General features: G+C 57.3%; 1 protein-coding gene across 9 annotated transcripts; it reads left to right on the top strand.

Moving 5' to 3' along the window:
• The first annotated feature begins 759 nt into the window (after positions 1-759).
• Positions 760-20,138, top strand: KHSRP (KH-type splicing regulatory protein). Of its 9 annotated transcripts, XM_075917169.1 has the most exons (21): positions 765-1,094; positions 4,464-4,520; positions 5,735-5,831; positions 6,268-6,306; positions 6,634-6,673; positions 7,246-7,295; positions 8,545-8,616; positions 9,299-9,356; positions 9,986-10,157; positions 10,924-11,022; positions 11,864-11,980; positions 12,156-12,258; positions 13,133-13,296; positions 15,871-16,012; positions 16,091-16,251; positions 16,337-16,455; positions 16,973-17,061; positions 17,146-17,343; positions 18,001-18,078; positions 18,166-18,326; positions 19,402-20,138. In XM_075917169.1, exons 1-21 carry the CDS (start codon positions 894-896, stop codon positions 19,408-19,410), a joined length of 2,226 nt encoding a protein of 741 aa, XP_075773284.1. In that variant the 5' UTR covers positions 765-893; the 3' UTR covers positions 19,411-20,138. The 9 variants fall into 9 exon arrangements, with proteins under 9 accessions (XP_075773282.1, XP_075773281.1, XP_075773284.1 ...); XM_075917167.1 differs by having other exon boundaries at positions 760-1,094; positions 18,169-20,138; XM_075917166.1 differs by having other exon boundaries at positions 764-1,094; positions 18,166-20,138.
• The last annotated feature ends 1,006 nt before the right edge of the window (positions 20,139-21,144 follow it).

Raw genomic sequence — 21,144 nt, 5'->3', positions numbered from 1 at the left:
TGTCCATCAGCGAAAGCCCCACCTCCAGCACTCACTAGCCAATGGGTTTCCTAATAGGCAGAGTGGAGAGGCATGATTGGTTCATATTCAGTCAATAAAACTCTGAGATCATTGGCTCGTCCTCCAATAGGGAGCTGGAGCTGCGGTCGATTACTTTTTATGGGCTTCACTGACTGTCAATCAAATTTCGACCCACCCCATCTTTGCGTCTAGACTTCGGCCAGTCCCCGTTTGTGTTTGGCTTGGGTACGTGTCACTCACTACTAAGACCCGCCCATGCACAGCGCCATCCAATGGAGAGGCAGCGTGTGGAATCCCTTCCGTGCGAGTGGCTACAGTGCCTGTCAATGAACTTCGCGCCTGCCTTTTCAGCGTTCAATAGCTGCTCCGGAGAGGCCAGGCCTGAGCGTTTGCCATCTCCGATTGGCCCATTCTATTGTCAATCAATACACCACCAGCCCATCGATCATCTTCTCCAATGCGTGTCCCAAGACGAGCCACATTTCATTTCTGATTGGCTTCGTTGCGTGTCAATCAATACGGGCTCTCAACTCACTCTCCTCCAATAGAAAAGCGAACCAGGGACCGTTGCTTGCGCGATTGGACGAGCCCCCTGCCCTTCAATTTTAACACCCGCCTCCCATCCCTTTAATAGGCCAGTCAGAGACGCCGGCTCCTTCCTGATCGGGATTGGCTGCCTGCCGTTGTCACTCAGAGCCCTCCGCGCGTGTGACTGGCCTGCGAGCCCGGAGGGGGGCGGGGATATCGCCGAGTCCCCGCCCCCCGATCCCACCGTGCTTTGCGGGGGTGTGTGGAGAGCTCGGCCTGGTTCCCGCGTTGAGCCCTCGCCGCCGCCGCCTCCTCAGCGTCTCTCGCCGGCCGCAGCCGCCGCCATGTCGGACTACAGCCCGGCCGGGCCCCCGCCCTCCGGAGGGCCCCCCGGTGGGGGAGCCGGCGGAGCCGGAGCCGGGGGGCCGCCCCCGGGAGGCGCGGGCGCGGGCGGCGCGGGGGGGCCCGGCCCGGGCGGGGCGGGGGGGCCGCCCGGCGGGATCCGCAAGGACGCCTTCGCCGACGCCGTGCAGCGGGCCCGACAGGTGAGGGGGCGGCGGGGCCGGGCCGGGCCGCGGGGGGGTCGGGCCTGAGGCGGGGGGAGGGGCCGGGCCATGAGGGCGGGAGGGGTGGGGCGCGGGGAAGTGAAAGGGGGGGAAGGGCTGCAGATGGGAGGGGGGAGGATGCAGGAGGGGGCTTGGCGGGGGAGGGGAGCAGCGCAGGGTCAGCCTGGGGGCAGGAAGGGGTACAGAGGGTGGGGGGAGGAGGGGAGGGAGGGGTACGGGTGGTGGGGGAGGGGGAGGCGGAAGGGGGCTACAGATGGGGGGGAGGAAGGGGGTGCAGGGGGGGAGGAAGGGGGTGCAGACGGGGGGAAGGGGGGAGGAAGGGGGTGCAGACGGGGGGGGAAGGGGGTGGGCAGTCAGGGCTGGGAGCAGAGAGGAGGGGGAAGGGGGGCAGGGAGTAAGGGCGATGGGGTGGAATGAGCGGGTGGAGGAAGTGGTTTGCGCTGTGGGGGCTGGGACCGAAGGGAGCTGGGGGAGAGGTCTGGAGTGCGGGGGAAGGGGGTGCGCTGGGAGTGAGGTGGGAAGAGGGCGTCCTGGGCTGCGAGGGCTGGTCGTACTGGAGTAGAGTGAGGGGCGTGGGGGAAGGGTTAGGGGCTGGCAGAGGCGTGCTGTGTAGGTGTTAGAAGCAGAGGGGTTGCAGGTCTTTGGTGTGGCAGGTGGGTAAAGGGCTGGTAAAAGCTGTGGGAGGAGAGAGGCTGAGGGGAAAGGCGCAGGAGGGTGAGGGAACCCCTCTCCAAGGTGGCCTACTCCTTTCCCCCATGGGAGTAGGACTCTCACTTCTGTCACCAGTTGCAGAAGGTAAGAATTCTTTTGCATTGAGCTTCAGGATTTTATGGTCCATACCAAGGTTGTTAGTCTGGGTCTCATGTCACGCATGTGGAAGAGGGAATGGCCAAGCCCCTGGGTCTGTTCTCTGGCACGTAGCCAGCAGAGAGCTCTGCTTAGTCCTCCCCTGTTTCTGACTGCAGCACCTTGGGATCTCATTTGTAGTCCCACATGAAATGAGGATGTGTTATGGGGTGGCCCTCCTTAATTCTGGGGCTTTCTCCATGTTTTCAGTATAACTCTCCCAAAAGGAGAAGGCTGGCAATGTTAATCCATCAACCACCTGAGGACAAGGATATCTAACTTAATGGGGCAATAGGGCCATGATGTCCCCATGTACCCCAACTTCTGCAGGTGTCCCTTATTCTGACTAGTGGAATGCTATAAAACCCCAGAGCCATGGGCCACTAACTGAGCAGCTCAACCAAGTCTGTATCACATACAGAGTCTACACAAGAGGCACCCAACATTTGGGGGACAGTGGTAACACTTCCCACTGGAATAGTGGAGCAGTTTAGCATCTTTTTCAGCTAGGCAAACCACTGCAACTCATGACTTCTTTTCCTCAGACTATAGAGGAAGCAGCATAAATGCTGACAACTCAGTCACAATTCAGATGAACAGTGGCATTTTGCAAAAGGAATTTCTAAGTTGAAAATGTCTATATACCTTGCTCTGTTTCGTGGGCACTGGTGGCTGGATATAGTGGTGAAATGTGGTCTTTGCTAACATGCAGGGAAATCCTGCACTAATTTTGCCACTGCCAGGAGGTAGAGAGATGTTGGTGATTTGGCGATGTTTTATTCTAATTTTCTTCCCAACTTTTAGGTGTATCTTTCTGCAGTACTAAAATCTTGGGATATTCATGCATCTGTCGGATGCTTCAGTATAAAACTGAGCTTAAGTTTGGGAAATGTATTTCTAAATTATTACACCCTTGGATGCTTTGTAGCTCTCCCGAGTCTGGCCCTTGAAATTTGATTTTGAAAGTGAGGGTATTAATTTTTTTGGAGTGCAAGGAGCAAAGCTCCCTTTGTTTAAAAAGTGAAGGATCCCCAAACTGAAACAAATGTGCAACCTTAAAATTAGGAATAGGTTTGTTTTTAATAAAATGAAGGGGTGTATAGGATGGTATTATGGACTACTAGAGATACAAATTCTTTCATTTCTGTGTCACTGGCTGAAATCCAGTCCTGCTTGATAACTAGCAAAAGTGCTTGCCATCTAATGGTGTAGCTGGGCTAGGGAGTTGGGGAACAGGTGTGCCCTCAACTTCTCTCAATAGTAATGGCAGTTTAAAAATGTCATTAAAAATCACACCCTATACTTGGTGAAAGCCCTAGTGTAGACCCAGTTATGCCAGCACAGAAATACTTTCCCAGGATAGCGTCTTTTCTTTGGAGAGCTATGCAAGAAGTCCCCGCACAAGCACTCTTAATCTTCCTCTCCACTAGTTTGAAAGTAGAGCCCTGCAAGAGACTTTTTAATCCTGCTCCTGTCCTGCCCACTCCGACCCACTCTTATTTCTTGATTTTTTTTTTTAATCCTGCTCCCACCTCCTAAAACCTTAAATCCCCCAAAACACATTCCCCTGTAAAACTCAACCACCTTGTCAATGGCCTGTCTATGTAGTAAAGGAGTTCAGACATACATTTTATCATTTAAAGAACAAAAACAAGCCTTGCTTAAACCATTTTATTTAGTGTTTCCCCACAACTTACCGCCACCCACTCTCACCTGCAACAAAGTAGATTTTACATGTTCCTAGCATTCCCTGTAAACTGCGCTTGTGTGGCCACTCAGGAGAAATTCCAGTGCCACCCAGCTGATTAGCAGACTCCCACCGCTAGGTTTTTGTTCCTGCTGGTGGGGCACATCCCCATATACTTTGTGCATGGCAAAACATTTATGCCACACATGGATGGGAAAGTTTAGAGGGGACATTGCCTGTCCTCGCTGTTAAGGCAGCAAACCTGTAGAATCCATCCTCCTGCAAGGCTGTTTGCCAGGATGGGTTTCTTGTAACTGTCCCAGCAAACCTTTTTCGGTCGAGACTAGGCTAGGTGTCGCTCCTCTTTTCAGTGAAAAGGTGTGCGCAGCTCACTGCCACCGCAGGTCAATTGGCTTCCTCACCAGAAGGGCAAAGTGTTGAATGGGCCATGGAGACTGAACTGTCCTCTGCCCCCAGAGAAGTGTCCCTCCAGGTCACTTGAGAATTGCAGTTCTGGGCAGGGATAGTCCTTGTGAATCGCACAGCAGCAAGCTTACTGTCTGCACTTAACGGTAATTACTAGTAATAGTGGATGACACACATTGCTGGGGGCGTTGTAGGGAATTGTGCCTTGCTGTTGGACTGCCCTGGCTGCACTTGATTTGGCTGGGTAGAGAAATCTTTGACCTCCAGTCCTGTCAATCTTGCACCTTTTATGAACACGATAAAACTGACTTATCTGCCAATACCCAAGCACGGGATTTTCTCTGTCCTGCAACAGCTGAGCACATCACCATGTCCTCTACTGTCTTCAGGTGCCTGTGGTGGTGTCAGCTCCTGTTGAGCAGAATCCTAAACTTGAGTTGCAGCAGGTAAATAAACAAGGGAGCTACTTCTAAAAATCAGTTAAAACTGGTGTTAATGCAGTGTTAAGGTTGTGAATTTAAATGGGAAATACAAAATGTAATCATCCGGTAGGCTGAATTCTATCCTAGTGAATCTTAATTGTATACAAGCTAACTAGTAACTGAAAGAATGCATATTAATATTGTTAGTGACGATATGTAAGTTACACCTTTGTTCTGTGTACGCAAGTTCAGATTCTCAGAAAAACGCTATTGCAATGCTTGACTTCTTAATTAAAATTTGCAACCTTAATGTTCTATTAACAATTTTTTTTTGCATTTAATTTCCTAAGTTTAATGGAAGGGAAGACCATGTCTCAGAGTTGTGTACGCTCATGGTCATATAAAAGTAATGCATGTGCACACTTAATAGACACAAGTGTATACTGATGCTTCCAGGGAGCTAGCTGGAGTGTGAGAAATTTGAACTGGGCGTGAGCTAACAGTTCTGCATACAAGCAACACTTTTGTGACCCCCCCACCCCCCCACATCCTGAATGAGACCAAGTCTGTCTCAGCTGGCATTCAAAAGTGGACTCTTAGCTAGTGAAATTTGCTGCTGTTCATTCTGTTTCCACACTCACATTATTTGGAGTTGATGGGTTCTTGACTGGGGGCTGTATGTCTGGTAGGTATACAGATTGGAGGTACTGCCACTTGTTACATCTGAACAGAAAGCAAGAAGGTACATTTATAATGCATTTTTAAAAGTGGTATTTTTGCATAAAATTTCACATTTTGGCTGAAATGCAAGTACAGAACTCTCAGCCCTGGGGAAGTGTTTTTCAGAAAGTGTAAGCACAAGAGTTATTAGTTCGTAGTAGTTGCAGTTTTTCAGCTTTAATAGTGTTTGCTACATGCAACTATTATAATAAATGTCATTAACTTGATACATAGACCTAGGCTAGAGCATATCTTTTTAGTGCTGTAATAACATGCTAGTCCTTGCTTAGCTTAAGTGTGATTGTTTAATGTAGTCCTCTGAGCTGTGTAGCCTGGTCTAGGACTCTTTAAATGGCATTGCCATGTATTGTGTGGGATATTTAATGGACTCAAGGTCCTAGGGCTTGAGAATACTTTGCCTTTGCTAATCCAGTTGCTTTTTATTTTCCCCATTGTTGCTAATTTCTGGCAGGATTTTCCCTTTGGTAACTGTATGATGCCACCTGCTTTCTTTTCAGATAGCGGCTAAAATTGGGGGTGATGCAGCTACCACGGTGAACAACAACACTCCAGACTTTGGGTTTGGGGGTCAGAAGAGGCAACTGGAAGATGGAGGTACTGCAGGGAGTTCGTTGTCTCTCTTTGAACGGCGCCGTTATGCAATAGGAGTGCTGGGCCTTGGTGATACTTAGCACTTTGTGCTTTCCTCTGTAGATCTGGGGGGGCTTTGCAGCAGATCCCTATTTACAGCTAGCACCTCTAAACCAGGCTCTGAGCCATTGGCTGCACTCGGAGTTACCCCCGTGTCGCTGTGCTCCTAGTCCCCTCCCCTCGCTGCCCAGCCCTCTGATGGCAGCACCTGCCGAAGTGCCTGTTGATTGTTAAATGTTCTGAAGGCTTTCTTAGTGAGGATGTACGTAGCTCGCATCTAGCCCCTCATGCTTTGGGCTGCTCTTCTGTGCCACATGCCAGCCTTGGAGAAGGGAGGCTGCCTGTAACTACTAGAAGGAGATTGGCTTGAATCTAATCTACTCCCTTGTCTTTTAAACAGACCAGCCAGAGAGCAAGAAACTGGCTGCTCAAGGTGACTGTAAGTACAGCTTCTGTTAAAAGGGATGGGGAAAATAACTAGACAGTGCCTGGGGATGTTCTGTAAAGCCCGCTGATAACTGCTGCTCACCTGGAGGGGTCATTTCACATGGAAGCTGAGAGAATAAGAATGGCTGGGGTGATAGATGGAGGAGGAAGATTTGCATTAGAAATGTATAGGAACTTATTGATGATCTGGTGGGATCTTTATCTCCCTTAAAGTTTGCCTGGATAATGATTGACTGACTGCTTTTTGGCTTTCTGGCACTGTTCTGCATTCCACTACGTGATGTCATAACCCCAGACCTCTCCTGCTTTTTCTTTCCAGCCATGTCTGCTCAGCTTGGACCGATTCATCCTCCTCCCAGGTAATTGCCACCGTCACCCTCCTCCCCTGCCCTCAGTCACACGGCTTGTGAGCTTGAACTGCACGTTCAGGACCAAGTTAGTGACCCCTCTTGAACTTCAGACATCTTCAGAGGGCAACAGTTGGGGTGCCCCGAAACTGGCCAAGCTGCTCTGCTCAGATGTGAGGCTTTACCCTTGGAGTCTTGTGACATGCCTTTGGGGAGACTGGTCGCTCCTGGCATGTGTGCGCCTTGTTGGTAGTGAGGGACGTGCTTCTTGGCCACCAGCGCGGTACTTCTAGCTCTTGTGCAGCCTTTGCGTTAGGTTTCCTAGATTTGGCTTCTGTAAAGCTGGCGCATTGTGTGCACACGCTGCTACAGTGGACTCCAGGGCATGTGACTAGCTTGCCATGTGTACCCCTGACACTTACACAGCCCCTAGACTGGTGCCAATTGTTCTGCCACCCTCCAGTCTGGCCCAGCAGGACAAGGAAAGCCCTTTCTCTTGTTTCTGATCGCTGCAGGTGAATATAGGGTCCTTTTTTGTTACCCTCCCATCCTCACTTTAAGCCGCTGACCGTTTCCCTTTGCAGGTCTACAGTGACTGAAGAGTACAGAGTACCTGATGGCATGGTGGGACTCAGTGAGTATTAGGCAGGGCGTGGCCTGCAGTTGCTTTAGTGAAAGGCTTGTACTATTACCTGAACTTCACCCATACCTTCCTGGCTTCCCTGTGGCCGTCACAGAGCTTTCTGCAGAAAAGCTTGGTTCTGTGCTCTGTTGCCCTTCCTTGTGTTGGGGACAGCTCTCCGAGGTCTCGAACTCCCACTTGAGTCTTATCTGATGCTCTGGCAGTTCTGATGTGGTACTTGTGCCAGCCAGGGGAGAGTCAGGGTGGAACATGTTGGTATTTTGAACACTGAGGCTCGGACTCCCTGCTTTAAATGGTAGGGATTCGATACTGTGGGCAACTTCCTAGCCAGGTGTGTTGTCACCGTGGTGGTTGGCACTTCCGTTGTGCACTGAGGTTGTGGCCTGTGAGCAGTGGCACGGTTTCCCAGGAGTGTTGTCAAAGGCTCTGTGTTTCTCTCCCAGGGAAGAGGGGACGTTCATTCTTGTCTGGCTGATCTGAGAAGCAGTGACTGGCTCTGAGGAGAGTCCAGGCCTGTGCCAGAAGGGGAATGGTGGCTGTAACAGGCAGCTTGGTGCGAAGCAGGAGGAAACTGGGCTCCGTGGCATAAGACCTGTGCCCAGGAAACTGCTGATTTCCAAGATGTGGTTCAGTTGGCTTGGCTTTCTGAGCTTTGAGGCTAGAGGAGGAGTTGGCGAGTTGGGATGCACCAAATTCCTTCAGAGGCGTCTGGTTCCTTTAGGCTGCCCTGGCCCTGTGGCGATGGCCTTTTTGAGACTCTTAACTAGATGGACCGTTGGAATCTGTTGCTTGTCTTCTCCCTTCTGACGTCCACAGACTCACTTGGGGCACGGAGCTGGAGCCCTGGATTCTGATCTTGCCTGCTGCCTCAGTTTCCCCCCTCTAGAAAGGGGATAATGAAACTTGCTCGCCTCTGTAGGGCTCATTGAGGCTCTTGACAAAGTGCTGCATGTTCCCTGCGAAGGCTAAAGTCACCTTTTGACCGACAGTGTTGGGGGCCTACCACTACCTTGGGTTCGATCCTTTTCACTGTTCCTCCAGCAGAATGTAAGGCAACTCTCATCTGCGTGGAGATGGCTGGGGCTCTTAAATGGCTTTCTTTTTCAAGTGGTTGCCGATGAATAGTCCATAACTGAATTATGGGAAGCGTGTTACTTTGAGACGAGTCTTGTAGGGACATTGCCTCTCCCGGCAGCAAGCGGCGTTCCTTAGCGGTTCTTCTCCTTTCCTTTTTTTCCAGTTATAGGCAGAGGCGGTGAACAGATCAACAAAATCCAGCAGGACTCTGGCTGCAAAGTACAGATATCGCCAGGTACGGGCGGGTGCGCCGTGCAGCAGCTCGGCAGAGTGCTCGTGCTAGATGGGTCCTTGGGAGTGTGAACTCATCCCTGGCCCCTTCCTCTGAGGGGGAAGTGTATGCTGGCGAGTGTAATTGCCCCTGTGAGCAATGGCTGTGGTAGATTCTGACCCTCTGGTAGAAGTCATTGGGCTCTGTGGGAGTTGCTGGGTGGGTTCTGTGCAGTCTGTACTTTCCATGCTCCCTTCTAGTCTCAAATGTGACGGGGCGTGCTGCTGGCCTTGAGCGTTCCCTGGCAGTGTTGGGCTGGGTTTGGGGAGCGTCCATGGCACATTGGACAGCTCGGGCCAAGCCTGGGACACAGTGAGCTCACTCGTGTACAAGAATGTCTGACGACTGTAGCGATGCCGGCTAAATCCCACGGGTCGCTGATCCAACCTGGCAATGCCAATGGCACCAGCAGGTGAGGGGCATGTCGAGCCACGGGGCACGGTGTGGATCTGCTTAGAGAACTTGGCTGTCGCGGAGCCGGGCCTCTTCAGATCTCGGCCCAGTTAGTCCAGTTCGGCGCCATGGCACCTGGATGGTCTTCTGAACTCTGGCCTAGTCGATGGGGAGCGGAAGCATAAGCACATCTGTAGAGGTTCCTGGTGCCGTGCCCATGGGGCCTGTCATTTACCGCGGTCTTCTCCCACAGACAGTGGCGGCTTGCCAGAGCGGAGCGTCTCTCTGACTGGGTCCCCGGAATCTGTCCAGTGAGTAAAGCCTCTGTTTTGCCATGGGCTTCGGTGTGGATTGTGCTCGGGTCTGTCAGGCAGGGATTCAGTGCTGAGCTTTGAGCTCAGAGCTCCAGGGCTTGCTGGCAAGTCCCTGCTGGAGGTTCTCGCCTGTCCCCTACCATCTGCCGGAGTCCTGCGGCTCTTAGTGGCTTTCTTTCCTTGCTGCAGGGAGGACGAGGGCCTTGTCAGGTTGGTGGGGAAAGACCTTGGAGAAAATTCACACCCCCTCCCTTTTCCAAATAGTGAAATTCTGAGCAGGCGGTTTGCAAGCAAAGGGTCTCTGCCTCTTGTGAGGCTCTTGTGCTGGAGACAGGGTTTGGCCATAGCACATGGAGCCAAAATGCCCAGTTGTAGGTGCTATCGCTCAGGGCTCTTGCTGGCAACAGCAGTGTCCACTTGGGGGTTAGGGTGTAGCAAAAGCAGCTCTGGGCAGAGGGCACTGTGGCAGCTGGGCCTGTCTCCTTGGCTGGCAAACGACCTCAGGAGCAGGCTGGGCGAGGCCGTGTGAGCATGTGGCCCGCGGGGCCGGGCGCGCGTGGACAGATGGCTGAAGGGGGGGCCCCGCCTCCTGCTCACCGTGGCTGCTGTTTCTCTGCCCCTCACAGAAAAGCAAAAATGCTGCTGGATGATATTGTGTCCCGGGGCCGCGGGGGGCCGCCCGGCCAGTTCCACGACAACGCCAATGGGCAGAACGGCACAGTGCAGGAGATCATGATCCCCGCTGGCAAGGCGGGGCTGGTGATCGGCAAAGGCGGGGAGACGATTAAGCAGTTGCAGGTAAGGGCTCGGAGCCGCCCCGGCTGCGGGCCCAGTGGGCCGACAGCGCCTCGCGGTTAGGGCAGGGTGCCAGAGCCCCCCTTTCCTGGCTCTCACGGCTCCACCTCTTGCGCCGTGGCTCTTGTGGCCTCTTCTCCTTGGCCACAGAGAGGGTTGTGCGCCAGGGCCGCCCTGGCTCCCTCCAGAGTCCTGTGTCACTAGTGTGCTGTGCCCTGTTAGCTCGGGCAGGGGCTCAGTAACACCCGTCGCACGCCCCTCGGCCTCGGCGCTGCTATGCCAGGCCTTGTGCCAGGGAAAGCTCACCTACCCCGTGCAGACTTCACCAGCCCTGGCACGCCTAGAGGCAGTTGGGCTTAGCCTGGTCCCTCCAGCCCTGCTCAAGTGCAGCAGAGCTGGGGGCACCCTGAGTCACGTGGGCATCAGCCAGGGTGCAGGGAGCCCTGGCCAGTCGGCGTGTGTGCGGAGAGCTTACGAGCTGGGAACGGAACTCGCTGGCAGTAAGACCCTGGAGATCCCCAGGTCCACAACCAGCTAGGGCCTTGTGCTGGGAGCAGTGACGCTACAGGGCTGGTCTCGGTTGGTCAGTGCAGCGGCTGTGGGGCTGAGTCTCTCTAGAGATCATGGGAATGGTCAGTGGGCAAGTCTGTACCTTCTGTGCCCCGTCAGAGCTGCGGTTGGCGCAGGCTGTGGCAGGCTATCGCTGGAGCTCTCCAGCCTCGCCTGCCCCCTGGCTGACGCCTTCCCTTCTCCCTTCTCCTCACTGCAGGAGCGAGCGGGCGTGAAAATGATTTTAATCCAAGACGGTTCCCAAAACACCAATGTAGATAAGCCCCTTCGGATAATTGGAGACCCTTACAAAGTCCAGGTGAGACAGACGGGCTCCCCCCAGGAGCGTGTGTGCGGGCAGCCACCGCAGGAGGCAGACAGCCTGCGCTTTTGTCGGTGGGGTGTTGTCCATGGCGAGGGCTTGTGGATGGTAGAAGGGGGTTCTCGTTACGTGGCCCCTTCAGTGCAATAGCTGTCAACGTTGCCAGAATGCTGTCCCCCTCTCTGGAGTCCGTTGTCATGTGTACCCCTGAGTGCACCTCCCCTAAAAACCACTTGTTTCGTGATATGAGCCTTTAGTTCATACTGATTTGGCTAGTGCTTTTTATGTAGCCTGTTGTAAAACAAGGTAGATATTTGGCTGGTTGCTGTACCCTCTGGAAGACCTCGGCGTACCCTGTATGCAAACCTCCGCTTTAGTGGTGAGTGGTTACCTGCCTTAGGGCTGTTCCGAAGTGGGCTGCTTTGGTTTGAGCCTTTTAAATGTCCTAGCACGTCACTTGGATCTCCCCGGGGCACCCAGAACACGCCCCACGTTCCAAATGGCCTTGTGCACATGCCTCCCCCGTGCAACCACTCTGGGGCCAGCCGCAGAACCTTGTTTAGGACAGGAAGTCAATAGTCAGACTGGGGCCAGGGCTGCTGCATGCCTGGCGGGATGTACCCGGGAGCGTGCCGGCGTGGACAGCTGTGACTTTCCTGGAGCACTGAGATCCTTTCTGCGTGGGGCTTGGGGTCAAAGCCACTCGCTGGTGGTGCCCACACGTCTAACGGAGGAATTCGTGTGGTCCAGTGAGCCTCAGTGCTGCTTGCCCTGAGAGCCAGGCCTGCAGCACGGGGGTCGCCGGCCCCTGGCTCACGTTGCCATGTCTTGTTTGCAGCAAGCGTGTGAGATGGTGATGGACATTCTGCGTGAACGTGACCAGGGCGGCTTCGGTGACCGAAATGAATACGGTTCCAGGATCGGTGGAGGAATAGATGTAAGACCAGTTTGGCGCGTGAGTTTTTCACTTGGGGATAATGGTCCCCCGGTCGGCTGCTGCTGGTTCTGTCCAGGGAGGATGCTGTGTAGTCTGACAGTAGGGGGCAGCACTCGCCCAAAAACCCGTTGGCCTAGTGTCCTGGGAATGACTTCCTGTTCTCCGCTTAACATGGCTCCTGCCCCTCGCTCAGGTCCCCGTGCCCAGGCATTCTGTCGGTGTGGTGATCGGCCGCAGCGGAGAGATGATCAAGAAAATACAAAACGATGCTGGCGTTCGGATACAGTTCAAGCAAGGTGGGACCCCTAAAGAGCTCACCTCTTCCCCTTCCCCCGAGTGTCCCTGCAGACCCATCGCCTGCCCGCTGACGCCTCCTACCAGACACTCAGGGTGGGCTCATGCACCGGCAGCTCCCTGGGGTGCAGACGCTGCGAGGCACGGCATTGGGTTCCACAGTGCCCTCGGGACTTCTTCCTGAAAACCAATAAGACAGATTTTTTTCCCCTGGAAAAAGCCCTACAATTTCCCATCCTGTGTCCTGCCTCGGGTGAAGGGCTCAGCAAAGAATCCCTCCCTTCCTCCTCCCCCTGCCCTTGCATGACGGCAAACAGCCCAGTGCATTAAGCAGAGTGGGATGCATTGGGGCCAAGCAGCCGGCATCAGCCACTTCCGGAGGTGGGTAACCTGGCTGGGGGGACCGGTGGTGGACCTGGGATGGCCAGTCCTGTGCTCCGAGCACTTAAACATTGGGCAGGCTTCGCTCGCGCTTCGAGAGGTGAATGTCCCACATTGTGTGGTTAAGTGACAGTACCTGCTGCTTCTGACGGATTGGAAGTGTCACCTGCCCTTTGACCCTGCTCCCGTGTTAAGGAAACTGGTCCCATGCCAGCGTCCAAGGCAGACACAGCACCGTAGCCTGGTCTGTGCAGTCCAGTCATCGTCTGGAACGGTCCCCCGGCACTAGTACCTCCAGCTGTCCAAGCCTTGTCCCCTGAGGTGTGCTGGGGCGCATGGCAGAGGCGCTGCTAACTTCCGTTGACGCTGCCGTGAACGCCATGGGAAGACTTGCCCACTGCTAACACGGTGTTCTGGCGCCTGGCGAGAGCCCTGCTCGGAGTCGGGCCTGGCAGTGGGCGCCTTGCTTTGAGCTGGCTCCTGTGCTTGTTTCAGATGATGGGACGGGTCCAGAGAAGATTGCCCATATTATGGGGCCCCCAGACAGGTGCGAACATGCTGCCCGGATTATAAACGACCTCCTGCAGAGCCTTCGGGTAGGTAACGCCGGGATGCCCTGCTCCGGCATGCTGCCCTGGGAGAGGTCGGCTCCCCACCCAGTGAGTGTTCCTTAGTAGCCCTAAGAATAAAACCTGTGGTGCTGCTTTTCTGCTGTGTGACGCGTAAGGGGCCTGAAAAGTTGAATTTTCCTCACTTGAAATTCTGGCAAGCGGGGCTGAGATCTGTGGTTTGGGGGGCCCAGGCGGGAGAGCTCTGTGTCCTGCAAGCTCGTAACCCCTTAACTGGAAAGCGGCGTGTTGCAAGCGGGGGCTCTGTCCCCCAATGCGAACCAAGGGTCAGGTGGCGACTCAGAGCACGTCTACACGGAGGGGGCTGCAGTGCTACTGTGGAAACCCCTTCGTGTAGGCACTTCCAGCTGTGCCAGAGGGAGCTGTCCGTGGGGGTAACCGCCTCTGGGGCTCTGCTGATCAGTCTGCTGTTGGCCTAGCTGCTTCTCTGCTGGGGTCAGTGGGGCTTAGCGCTGGAGCGGGGGCAGGCTGCACCTCATACACTGCTAGGACCGGAAGGGCCTCGAGAGGTCATAGACTCCAGCCCCCTGCCCTCACGACAGGACCCAGCACTGGCTAGACCATCCCGGATAGATGTCCATGTAACCTGCTCTTAACTATCTCCAGAGATGGGGATTCCACAACCTCCCTGGGCAATTTATCCCAGTGTTTGACCCCCCTGACAGTTAGGAAGTTTTTCCTAATGTCCAACCTAAACCTCCCTGGCTGCAGTTTAAGCCCATTGCTGCTTGTTCTATCGGAGGCCAAGGAGAACAAGTTTTCTCCCCCCTCCTTGTGACACCCTTTTAGATACTTGAAAACTGCTCTCGTGTCCCCCTTCAGTCTTCTCTTTTCCAAACGCTTTTCAGGGGCAGGCAGGGCCATGCAGGCTTTTGGTTTCTCATTATTTCAGGTGTGGCGACTTCATGGCTGTCCCAGTGCAGCCTGTAGTGTGGATGCCGTTAGAGTAACTCCCAGGTTTTACCAGTAGAGCTAAAGGTCCATGTCATTATCCCCATTGTACAGAATGAGGGAAACTGAGGCACAAGGAGGCCTTACCCTGTGTTGTCCAGCTGGGCAGTGGCAGAGCTAGGAATAACCCCAGCGCTCCTGAGCCTCAGGCTAGTGCTATCTCCGCTAGACCACACTGCCTCCCCGATCTGCGCTGTAGAGTGGTGCGTGTGGGTCCCTTCCTGCGGGGGCTAGCTGTACCAGCCTGTCCCCACTACCGGGCAGGCCAAGAGGGAGCTGAACAGAAATGCTGGGGAAGGATTTGGAGGGGCTCCTAGTCATGTGGTGGTGTCACTAACACTAGCTCTGTTCCCAGCCCCCCCGAATGTAGAACAGGGGTAGCAGGGCCAAATGCTGCTCTCTAAAGGGCCGTGTTCAGGATGGTGGCCCCTAGCTGGAGGTCGTTTCCATGACGTCCCTCGTGCATGTCTTACAAGGGGGCCGTGTCCACCAGAACCCGCGGGGCTGCCTGACACCTGGCTTGGGGGGCAACAGCGAAGGGCGATGGTCTCTGGTTCCAGTTGTCATGACCTGTTCCACCCCGCAGCCCTCCCCCGGGTGGTCGCTGGGGCTCGTGACACCCCCCTGCCCTCGCCGCCCGCCGCTTTCCCTCCCCTAGGAGGCTGCTGTCACAGCTCTGAGTCTAGGCACCTGACCTACCAGGCCGGCTTCCTCCCTGAGGCGCCTCATTCCCTTCGCTTCCGTTGGCATTTGCTCAGCTCCGCGAGGGGCAGCAGATTTCTGGCTCCTGTCTGCCTGCTGCTAGGCTGCTCTGACGCGCTCGGGCCCTGCGGAGCACGGGGCAGATGGCCAGGCACAGCGGGTGCGCTGTGGGGCAGGTGGGAAGGGATTTGGCGTGGCAGTGATGTCCAGTGGTTAGAGCAGGCCCCGCACACAAGCTGAGCTCCGAGTGGAGTGACCCTGTTCAGGAACTTCGGCTAGGCCTAGAGTGGGGAACCTCTCTGGAGTCGGGCCACTGACCCTCAGAAATCGGGCAGGAGCCACACAAGTGAAAAGCACAAAAAACCAAACTCCAGGATCCTCACTGCCCTGGCCCTTGTGAGGGGGAGAACCCCTCACAGGTGTGGCCCCCTGCTGAGAAGCAGGGAAAAGATTCCCCTCACGCTCCATCCCCACTGGGGGCGAGGCACGGCGACTCGGGGCTTACCCCCAGGGCCAGAAACTCTCCTGGGGGGCCAGGACTAATAGGCTCCCCCTAGGCTCGGGTAGGGCCATAAGTGAGGGGTTCGGGCGCTGGGGGCTGGGCAGGTCTGAACCCACCTGGCCGGGGGTCATGGGGCAGTCCCTGGGCAGCATGTAGAACGGCTCCCAACTGTGCCCTGAGATGCTGCCACCCCAAGCGCTGCGCCCTGCTGCTCGTGCGGGCAGAGCTCGGGGAGGCGACTGGCACGTTCCCGCAGCCTTCGTTCTCCCTGGGCGATTCCCCGCCAGCGCCCGCTGGCCCTCAGCTGCCCCGCCTCCCGAGGGCGGTGCCCGGGCTCTTGTGCATTGCATGCTGGGGCGCTACCAGTCTTGGACATGGTGACTCTAGATCTCCATGGGCGTGGCTGCCCGTGGCCCTTCCCTGAGGCCGTTGTGGCTCTTGTCTTGCAGAGTGGCCCGCCGGGTCCCCCGGGCCCAGGGATGCCCCCCGGGGGCAGAGGCCGTGGCCGAGGGCAGGGTAACTGGGGCCCTCCCGGAGGAGAGATGACCTTCTCTATCCCTACTCACAAGTGTGGGCTGGTGATTGGCAGAGGTGAGTGCCCTTTCTGCCGGCTCTCCCCTCCCGTGGCTGGCCCCTCCCCGCCCGCGCTCACCCTGCCCCCTCTTCCAGGCGGGGAGAACGTCAAAGCCATAAACCAGCAGACGGGGGCGTTCGTCGAGATCTCCCGGCAGCTGCCTCCCAACGGGGACCCCAACTTCAAGCTGTTTGTCATCCGAGGCTCCCCGCAGCAGATCGACCACGCCAAGCAGCTCATCGAGGAGAAGATCGAGGTGGGGGGCCCAGCTCCCCCCTTCCCAGGGAGGGGCAGCTGTGCAAGGGAGGCGCTTGTCACTCACGGTTGTTTCCTCTCTCCAGGGCCCCCTCTGCCCAGTTGGGCCTGGGCCTGGGCCAGGAGGGCCCCCAGGCCCTGCTGGCCCCATGGGCCCGTTCAACCCAGGGCCGTTCAACCCAGGGCCGCCAGGAGCCCCCCCTCAGTAAGTACAGAGCCACTGGGCCTCTGGGAGGGGTGGCATGAGCCATGGGCCAGGGTCTCTTTCTGGGGGTGGGAGCTGCTACCCTAGAGAATCCCCTCCTGTCTGGAGCCCGAGCTTCGGCCCCTCCTTCCGGTCGCAGAGCAGGGGAGAAGTAGCCCCATGTTCTGGGAGGAGCTGCCCGCCGGGGCCGGGGCCCTGTCCCTGTGGGTTTGGCTCCGTCCCCGGCTGAGACTACAGAGACTTGGGGGTCACTGTGCACCAGGGAGGATGAGACGGGGGCTTGTGGCCTGTGAACTGGGGCGGATGACCCCGGCAGGTCGGCTGCCTGCCCGGCCCAAGAGCAGAGCAAAGCCGCTGCCTGTCCCCACTGGTGCTGCCTCAGGAAGGGGAGGAAGGTGCTTTGGGGGGATGCGCTGGGCCCGCCTCCCCCTCCCCCTCCGTCAGCCTGTCCCCACCAGGGTCTGCGTGCCTGGTACCGCCCCTCCCCCCCCTCAGTGGCTCTGTTCTCCTTTTTCAGCCCGGGGGCTCCTCCCCCCCACCCCTACCCCCCGCAAGGCTGGGGGAACACCTACCCGCAGTGGCAGCCGCCCGCACCCCATGACCCGAGTAAGTACGGAGCCGACCCGCCGGGCGGCCTGGGTAGCCCAGGGCGGGAGGCCGGGTCTGTTCTCACCGGCGGCTCCTTCGCAGGCAAAGCAGCAGCTGCGGCAGATCCCAACGCGGCCTGGGCAGCGTACTACTCGCACTACTACCAGCAGCCCCCCGGCCCCGTGCCCGGAGCGCCGCCCGCTCCCACCGCGCCGCCCGTGCAGGGGGAGCCCCCGCAGCCACCCCCCGCCGGGCAGTCGGACTACACTAAAGCCTGGGAGGAGTATTATAAGAAACTAGGTAAGGGCCCGGGGGGGCCACAGAGTGGGGCGGGGAGCCGTGGCTAGAGCCTGGGGGGCCAGCCCAGCTCCTTGTGAGCTCAGGAAAACCCCCTGGTCTGAGGGCCGGGATCTGCGGCCAGGTGGGGGGAGGGGCCGCTGGTGTTCGGAAGCACCGTGGGGCACAGCCCGTGCACCATTGGGCACCCGGCCAGGTGGGGGGAGGGGCCGCTGGTGTTCGGAAGCACCGTGGGGCGCAGCCCGTGCACCAGTGGGCACCCGGCCAGGTGGGGGGAGGGGCCGCTGGTGTTCGGAAGCACCGTGGGGCACAGCCCGTGCACCAGTGGGCACCCGGCCAGGTGGGGGGAGGGGCCGCTGGTGTTCGGAAGCACCGTGGGGCGCAGCCCGTGCACCAGTGGGCACCCGGCCAGGTGGGGGGAGGGGCCGCTGGTGTTCGGAAGCACCGTGGGGCGCAGCCCGTGCACCAGTGGGCACCCGGCCAGGTGGGGGGAGGGGACGCTGGTGTTCGGAAGCACCGTGGGGCGCAGCCTGTGCACCAGTGGGCACCCGGCCAGGTCCTGGTGAGAAGATGCCCAGGGAGAGGTGGCTTGGCCACGCCCGTTGGCGCCAGTCCAACGCCAGCCGCCTGCGGGTCCCTGATGCGTGTCTCTGCCCACAGGCCAGCAGCCCCAGCAGCCCGGGGCCCCCCCGCAGCAGGACTATACGAAAGCCTGGGAGGAATATTACAAGAAACAAGGTGAGTGAAGCCTGGTGCTCCTCCGGGGGGGGCTGAGTCGGCGGAGGGCCCGGCTCACCCCTCTCTCCTCTCCCCTGCCCCTGGTAGCAGCTCAAGTAGCTACTGGCGCAGGACCAGGGGCGCCACCGGGACCTCAGCCAGACTACAGCGCAGCCTGGGCAGAGTACTACAGACAGCAGGCTGCCTACTACGGACAGACACCGGGGGCTGGGGGCCCAGTGCCGCCGCCGACGCAGCAGGGACAGCAGGTGAGTGACCGGCCATGTGCCCCGCTGCCTGCCTTCAACCCCCCGCTGTAGCTCCTCCTGCCTGGGTGAGAACCTCGGCCCCCCGGACGCGCTTCCCGAGCGGCATCTCTCTGCTCGTGCACCGGCTCCCACATCGGCCGTCGGCGGGGACTCAGCCCAGGACACCGCGACCTACTGCTTGAGCTAACGGACCCGGTCCATTAGCTGGAGGCAGTAGCAGACTCAAACCTCTGGATCAGACCCGCGCTGCGCTCGTGGATTTCCGCTGGCCCCACACCTGGGGGCGGGGGAGATGGGAGCTCAGGGGAATGGACGGAGCTGGCGCAAGACTCTCCTGTTTCCACTGGGCTCTTAGCTCTGGCTCGCTAGGCCGCCTTAGTAGCGTTAGGGGGTTTCTTACCCGTGGGGGGGTCGCTTTGTTAGCCTGGGGAGCTGGGGGATAGCGGGCCGTAGAGCAGCTGGACTAGTGAGCTTCGAACCTGGGGACTCGTTGGGAGCCTGGGTGCAGATTCCTTCGTTTCTGACCAGCTTCCCCTCCCGGCGGCACTGAACTGAGAACCGCTGCCGCTGAGCCCGGGACCTGGACGGCTCCCGCTCAGGCCTGGCACCGGGCTGTCGGCCCTGCGCTGGGCCAGGCGTAGCAGTTACATTCCAGGGCCAAGCCTTTCAGAAACGGGCCTGCAGATCCGGTTTCAGCCCCATTTAGGCAGCTAAGGGACGTCCCCAGCAGCACCCGAGGGCTCCGTGCCACTTAGCTGCCTAAATATGCCAAGCTGGGAGCAGTCCCCTTTAGAAATGCTTCCCCAGGCCCGACGTGGAGCTGATCTTCAGGGCTGACCAAAGCGGCTGCTTCCGAAATGAGAGTCTCTTCCAGGCTTGACCTGCCAATTTCCTTTCCAACCGCCCTGCTTGAGGTGGGAGCCACGGGCCAGTCGCTGCTCTGCTCCCTACCTTGGCAGTGCCCAGCCAGGGCCACGGCAGCAGAGGGCGACCCTGTGTTGCTTTGGACTCTTCCGTCCGCAGCCGTGTCTCTCAGGGGGTAACTGACTCCTGTCTCTCTCCCTGATCCTTGCAGGCTCAGTGAATTGAATGTGAACTTCCCACCCGTGAAACCCTTTTTGTTTTTGGAAAGAGAGATGGCCGCTGTTGGGGAAGGGAGCTGGCCTCTGGGTCTGAGTGCTGGGTTTCTTAGCAGGACCTCGGCTGCTCCTCCAAGTCTCTTTAAAATAAAATAAAAATAAAATCAAAATAAAAAATATCCGAATCCTTCATGTTGAGCCAGCTGTAGAAGATAGCGAACTAAAACTGCTGCAAGATCTCAGCCCTCCTGAAACACACGTCGATTTCAGGGTAACATGTTTTTTCTTTTCGTTTTGTTTTTAAAAAAAAAAATAAAACTTTACAAGGAGAAAAAAAAATCACTCTGCTTTTTAGTTAGAGTTGGAACATTCCTCGAATAAGGTGTCGGTGTTTCAGATAAAAACCACCCCTTTCCCCCTCCCATTTTCCCCCAATTGGGACTGGTCTGTCATGTATTTCGTCTGTTCAAGAGGAAATTGAAACTGAAACAAACAAATTGTATGCTCAGTTTTTACTTTTTACCGCTTGTTTTTAACTTCACAAATAAATGATAACAAAACCTCCCTGTGTCTGCTGGGTGGTGTCTGTCTGTCCATAGGGTTTTGAAGCGGATTGTTCTCACGATGTAGCTGTTGTAAAACCTGATGAACTAAGAGCTCCTGTGGTTTTTTTATAGTTTGAGCAGGCGATTGTGCTTTGTTAAATAAAATGCTCTTTTTGTTTTGAAACCAACTCTGCTGCACTGTTTCTGAACTGCGCAACTGGCGCCCTGGAGCGTGCCATGTGAGGGGCTTCTGCTGCTGCCCCTCACCGCTGTATCTGGGCTGGGGTTGCCCGGGGCGGCAGGGAAGGACTCCTGCACCGCTCTGAGTAAGGAGGGGAGCGGGGGCTGGGCTGGTCCATGCCTCTGGTCTCTTGCTGAGCAATTCCCAGGGCCTGATCTGTGGGAATGGACCTGCCTAGGCGGGGCCTTGCTGGTCCTAGCACTGCAAGTCCCCCTGCCGGGCGCAGGGCAGAGCACTTACCCAGCGGCGGGGAAACGAGGTGCAGACTAGCTCATGCCCTGGGCCCTCTGCCTATGGACAGATGCTCCGGCTGCACAGCAGTGACCCGGCGCGTCCCCCACCTGCTCTGGAGGGCTGTGCTCAGACCTGCCTTCCTTACGCCGAGGGCTGCAGAGCGCTGCTGTCAGCCCCCTTGGGCTGGTCTCCTGCTCGGGGCAGAGTCCTGTGCAGCCTGTTTACCTCCCTGCGCTGCGCAGCCCGCTCCAGAGTGGCAGAGGGGAGAGCTGTGCCCAGGGGCCCGTTTCTAGCGCCTGGGAGCTAAACCCCCTAGTGGGGGGAGCAGCAGCCTTGTGCTGTAGGAGGCCCAGCCCAGGCAGGGGGGGGGGGCCTGTCTTGCATTCCCTCTCCCTCAGCCCCATCCTGCTGGCGTGTGTTCCTTGACCTGCAGCCTGTGCTGGGTGTCTCCCCCTCCCCTTTGCTGTCCGGCTGGGGAAAGTGGGTCTCTTCCCAGCCCTGACCTCTGGGTAAAGGCTGGGGCCTGTCTGCACTGCAGCTGGATTCCAGTTCAGAGTGGGGGGAGGAAAACAACAGGACTTGTGGCCATTGGCTAGTTGTGGCCTCCTTGCTGCTGCTTGTCCCATCAGGACAACCCACCCTAGCGGCTCTCCGGCTGGGCAGGCTTGCTCCTCCCAAGGGGGCTGCTGGAACGGGGAGGCAGGGTAACAGCCAGCATT

Source organism: Pelodiscus sinensis, unplaced genomic scaffold (assembly GCF_049634645.1).
Source record: "Pelodiscus sinensis isolate JC-2024 unplaced genomic scaffold, ASM4963464v1 ctg88, whole genome shotgun sequence".
Lineage (NCBI taxonomy): Eukaryota > Metazoa > Chordata > Testudines > Trionychidae > Pelodiscus > Pelodiscus sinensis.
Note: the sequence above shows the minus strand (reverse complement) of the source record. Positions and strands in the feature narration are given on the sequence as shown.